General features: G+C 39.8%; 1 protein-coding gene across 10 annotated transcripts; it reads left to right on the top strand.

The window, feature by feature from the left end:
* Nucleotides 1-337: 337 nt before the first annotated feature.
* LOC125543608 (uncharacterized) lies at nt 338-4,601 on the top strand. Of its 10 annotated transcripts, none has more exons than XR_015618550.1 (6): nt 345-701; nt 887-927; nt 1,026-1,091; nt 1,853-1,952; nt 3,217-3,446; nt 4,153-4,431. XR_015618550.1 is itself a non-coding variant. In XM_048707007.2 (6 exons), exons 1-5 carry the CDS (start codon nt 445-447, stop codon nt 3,269-3,271), a joined length of 519 nt encoding a protein of 172 aa, XP_048562964.1. In that variant the 5' UTR covers nt 345-444; the 3' UTR covers nt 3,272; nt 4,153-4,431. The 10 variants fall into 10 exon arrangements, 6 of the variants coding, with proteins under 6 accessions (XP_048562966.1, XP_048562962.1, XP_048562965.1 ...); XM_048707007.2 differs by having other exon boundaries at nt 3,217-3,272; XM_048707004.2 differs by lacking the exon at nt 3,217-3,446.
* Nucleotides 4,602-5,380: the final 779 nt, after the last annotated feature.

Here is a 5,380-nt window from a genome sequence, read left to right as displayed (position 1 = left end):
AACAAGATCGAGTTAAATTCGGATAGTCTTGAGGTCATCAACGCGCTTAAAGAAGGGAGTTCTTCTTCGGTTGCCAGTGCCATCTTTGATGACTGTTTTTTTATGTCCTTAGATTTTACTCATATCATTTTTGAACACTGCTGTAGAGATAACAATAAAGTAGCTCATGAGTTAGCTAGAGCAGTTAAATTTAATCCTCCTGGTGTTTGGCTGGATACAGCCCCGGGGGCGGTTATCCCTCTGATTGTTTCTGATGCTACTATTGTAGCTAATTAATAAAGGAGGTGTTGAATGTCAAACAAACCACGCATTAAGCTACTGACAATGCATCGATCGCTAACCCTCCTTCCCCCGTTTAAAAAAAACTGCTGCCAACGCACGCCTCCACGACCTCTCGCCAACCCTCCTCCTCCTCCCCCTCCCCCTCCCAACGGACGCCACAGCATGGGCGGGCCTCCGCACGCCGATCCTCCCGCACCGTTCGCCGCCCCGCCGTTCCTCCGCAGCCGCGGGAGCCGCCGTGCCGCCGCCCCGCCGTTCCTCCGCAGCCGCGGGAGCCGCCGTGCCGCCGCCCCGCCGTTCCTCCTGCTCCGTTCGCCACGGGAGCCGCCGCGCCCTTCGCCGCCCAGCCATTCCTCCTGCTCCGTCCGCCGCGGGAGCCGCCGCGCCCTTCGCCGTCCCGTCGCATGGTGGTCGGAGGGGTGAGATGATTGGCTCTGGTGGGTTGGGGCATGCCTACCTCGGGATGAATCTGGACACTGGCGAGCTCCTCGCAGTAAAGCAACTGCTAGGCTTTTGCGATTTGGTGATCTGGTTTGCACTTTCTACAGACTTGAAGTCATTCGTTACACTAAGTCTCTCTCCTTTGTTTGATTTTTTGTTCCAGCTTTGATTGGAAGCACCAACACGACCCGGGAGAAAGCCCAAGTGAGTACCACTTCCCCAACCGATCTGGTTACAAATTTAGTTGTTGAGATTTTTCTTCATATGAGGTAATGATTTGTGGCTTCTGTTTCTACAATTAGGCGCATATAAGATAATTCAAGGAAGAATTACAGCTCCTCAAGAACCTTTTGCACCCCAATATTGCAGTGAGTAGATGAAATACTACTGATTACATATCAGATTTTTTTGTTTAACTTCTAGCCCGTAGTTGCTTGATCTTTTTTCTATGGTTTGAGATTAGGTGCACTGTATATCTTGTTTGATCTATTTTTTTGTTCCAGCCGGCTCTCACCACTCGGACCTCCATGCCGCGTTGGCAACTCCTCTACTATATCCTCCTCTGCTAATTTTGCAGATGAATAGCCTACCATTTCAATCTGTGTAATATTGCTGAATTTTGTAAACTTTCAGATCATGGTACTTACAACCAATGAAATCTTGCTGAACGTTTCAACCTACGGGATCGGGTAGTCAATTTTGCATCATTGATATGACGGCTATGTAAAAAAGTCAGCAGTTACATCTACTTCCTTGTGTTGATGCTTCATGCTCAGCAAGTTTCCTTTCCCTTGAGTAGACTTGCCTCGGTCGGTTTGATCTTGTGCTGACAGACCCGTACACCACATCTTGTAGAAGGGTGATATGGATTATGCTCGACCTCTATGACTTCACTCGAGTTAATTCCCTGCGATGCAATTCACACAATTATTCTCGACACCAATAACGACCACCCTGCGAGATGGGCTTCCTAATATTCTGTATTTTCATTTTTCTTACGCTTATGGTACGATTGCAGTGGTTGGTTGGGCTAAGTGATGATTTGTTGGCTATAAGTTAACTGCAAATCAAATTTTTTGTCAAATGGCACATGATTCTGATTAAATCACGGTGATATATTTTCTTGTAGGGAGAGAAGGAGGACAAAAAGGCATTGTGGATACATATATGAAGACCCAACGGAAGAAGCAAAGGGAGGAATGCCAACAACAAGAGGCTGCAGCTAAAAGGTCAAGACTACATAGTTGAAGAAGAGATGCTACAAGTGCAAAGCTTGTGACCTTTTTCAAACAGTGGTGCAATCCTGATGTTATCGACTTAATTTTTCTCTTAAATCAAGACTTTGCTCTTACTGGTTCCTTAACTTTTGCATAAAGTTGAATCAAGAAATACATTAAGTTTTATTGTTAGATGTTCTCCTATACAATTGCTATTCCTTTAATGCTCTTATACAATTACTATCTTGAATAAGGATGTGACATGTATTAAATATTAATATATGTATCCTGCTAATTTTGCAAGACAGTTTTTGATATGTAACTTCAAAATTAAAATGACTTCCTTTCATCACTTTCTGAATGAGGAAATTGGCGCATCTCTAATTGATATTTTATCTTGAACATTACTACATTTAATAGAATTATGATTGAATTGTATTTTCGAAAGAACTTACAACCTGAAGAAGTAGAGAAACTTAGTGTGTACAGTAGTGTAATAAAGAGCAATTGCCTCTAATGACTTGGTTTTCTCTGTACCTCACATCACATAGGATGATAGGGTCAAGCTTTCCACTTTTCCAGTGTGAGCTTAGATGTTTGTTTGGTACTCCTTTTCTGTAAGTTCTTTATATAGGTCGATGAAATTAGGTTAAAGAGGTAGGCGAGGGGAGCAGGGAGGGGATAGTGACCTCGTGGCATGTACTCTGTATGCCTGCAGAGAGATTTATTGTTTCTAGACACATAAAACCCCCTTGATACATCGTTCTGGTTGCCATCTGCGAGTTTCTGTAACAACAGAGTAATTTATTTGGAAGCAATTGTTATTGAGGTAAGAGTCTTTCTGGGTAGTTTGCCGCAAGTATTTAACTTATGATTTCAGTTTGAGATATACAACCGGCAATCTGTAATCAATACTTCTTATCAGACAATCTAGATGGGTTATAGAATTTATTTGCAAATCTTGTACATAAGCTTAAGAATATCCCTGCTACTTTGGGATATTGTGGTGTTAAATGACCGCTTCATCAATCATAATCCGAGGTGGTGTTTGTCCATCCAATGGCGAAGAATATTACAACAGAGAACTGCACCACCAAGCAAATTCACTCCAAACCAAAATCTGATAAGGCATGTCGCGACGCTAGGAGGTGTTGTAGTGCTTGGTAGCCTGCCACAGTCCACAAGCATAGAGCCAAAGTTGTGAGTGGGTTGTCTTTGGTCTAAGGTTTTTTAAATGCATCAGAATTTATGTTTGTTTGTAACCTGAAATTTGCAGATGGTTTCTGGCTGTAGCTACAATTTTTTGGCATCATACGGCGGTAACACAATAAGGTTCAGTTATGCATTCATACATTAAAAAATTCTACGTACGAACTGACTGCATCAGTTGTTTTGCTTCTCCTATTCCCTTGAAAGGATTGCTTGATGAAAAGATGTTTTGCTTTTGCAGCCTTATTTCTTATCTAATTTCCGTAGTGGTGCTTATGCATAGTTGATTAATGAATGGTACGACCAAGTAGGCTGATGTCAAATGCTTTTACAGATCAGGGCAGAATTGATGCTGATTTTATATCTTGAAGTTTTTAAATCCTGTAACGAAACTATTGCCAATGCTTTGAGTACCCCCCTGGTTGTAGAGTAAGGGCTCGCTTATATTTTCAATGCATACTTTTAATTTTTATCTTTTCCTTTTTCGGTAGCCCTTAATAATCACCGCTAAGTTCCAGTCTACATAATACGAAACATAGAAGTATGCATTGCATAATTTTAGGCAGCAACATGAATTGTGGTTTAGGCAAGCATATATTTGTCCTAGCGTTGTATATATGGTGAGGCTTTTTCAATATGGTTGTTCTTAGATAACTCGATGATAACTACAAGTTGGTAAATTCAGTTCTTATTGGAGTCCTTTATTTTTATCCAGAACGAAAACAACGGTAATACCTTGTGTAACTTTGATTCAATAAATAAATTATATAATTCAGAACCTATTGTGGTATATGCCAAAAGGGTTTGGTATATACCAACATGCATCAAGTTTCTATCAGATGTCTCTTAATTTGTGAAATATTGCACCAACCTTCAGCTCTGAAACTATACTCATTGCTCTGACGACAGTAAGAATGTACAACACTAGGTTTGATTTGGTTCGAAATGCCTAATTAAGTTCCATCTTAATAATTTCTTACCTTTGCCTTGTGTAAAAATGCAGTTGTGCGATCCATGTTTCATCCTATCGTGGAGATCTCTCAAGCTGCATTTTGTGGAAGCACATGAAAATGCAGGTTTTGATTGATGAATTGGTTGACTTAGCACCCATGAACTCGAGCAGAAAGGAAGTAGGCCTGTAACGAGCCAAGCCATGCAAGATACAAATAATTGTTGCCTTGGCATTTATCTCTTTCTTCATGGTGTTTACATTGTACTGTAAATGCGGAACAAATATTGCGATGTGATAGATAACAGTGAAATGCAGAATTTTGAGAGCTCATATGTGTGGGGTAGGTTGCCTTTGATGCAGACCTGAAATTAAATAGGTATGCATTGACTCATCAGGAGAGAAATTTATGTGAATGGGTTTAATCTCAATATAAGCTTTCATTAGGTAAGTTTGTAATTTGCAAAGTACTGGATCCTAACATGATTTAATCTGGCATAGTATATGGAAGGTGCTACGAATCATTGGTGGAATTAAAAGTAGCTATGTGTGGATCAAAATTTAAAGATTTTCATATTCAAATTTTGAACTCGAATGAGACGTGCATTGCACGTGCAAGCTTACTAGTTTAAAACAAACACACAAACATATTGTTTTCATTTCTGAGAGCAACTTTAGAAAATATGTTATACTGGCTGGCAGCCTTCATGATATTAAAGAGCGCTCCATAATCTTTTGAAGATTGTAGAGGTTGTGCGCAAACACAAAGTCGCCATTATTTTCTTTTCTGTTTTCTTCTTTCTATCCCATTTATAACAATTTAGATCAAAGAACTCAATAAGTCAACAAATATTGTTACAAACCATTAATTCGAATATAATAAACAATCCAAATGCAACAAACAATCAAGTACAAATAATCTGATCAAATAACTTGTTCAACTAAAAAATGAACTTTGAAGAACTTTAAACACACGACCTCCCAGCTAGCTGCCACTAAAGATCAATGAGATCTCCCTTCAACTGTTGATGGGATGTCCGATCTTTAATCTTCTGGTACACCTTAACAAATGCTTGAATGCGGCATGTGTGCCTGCAAGGCCGGATGATTATGCCAATATTTGTTTGAAATATACCCTAGACAATAATAATAAAATTATGTTCTATTTTTCATGTTCATAATTAAATTCATATTTCTATGGTAGAATTGCAATGGCTCTTGAATGTGGGATTTGAAGGAAAATCTAGGTGCATGTGCCAAAAGATAAACACCAAACAGATAC

This window comes from Triticum urartu, chromosome 3A (assembly GCF_056163025.1).
Source record: "Triticum urartu cultivar PI428250 chromosome 3A, HENAU_Tu73, whole genome shotgun sequence".
Classification (NCBI taxonomy): domain Eukaryota; kingdom Viridiplantae; phylum Streptophyta; class Magnoliopsida; order Poales; family Poaceae; genus Triticum; species Triticum urartu.
The sequence above is the reverse complement of the archived record's forward strand: the minus strand, read 5'-3'. Positions and strand labels throughout refer to the sequence as shown.

Coding starts and splice junctions, on each gene's coding strand:
- LOC125543608 (XM_048707004.2), top strand. CDS start 445: ATGGGCGGGCCTCCGCACGCCGATCCTCCCGCACCGTTCGCCGCCCCG. Junction 702..886: donor GTCGCATGGTGGTCGGAGGG/GTGAGATGATTG, acceptor TTTTTGTTCCAG/CTTTGATTGGAAGCACCAAC. Junction 1,092..1,852: donor TTTTGCACCCCAATATTGCA/GTGAGTAGATGA, acceptor ATTTTCTTGTAG/GGAGAGAAGGAGGACAAAAA.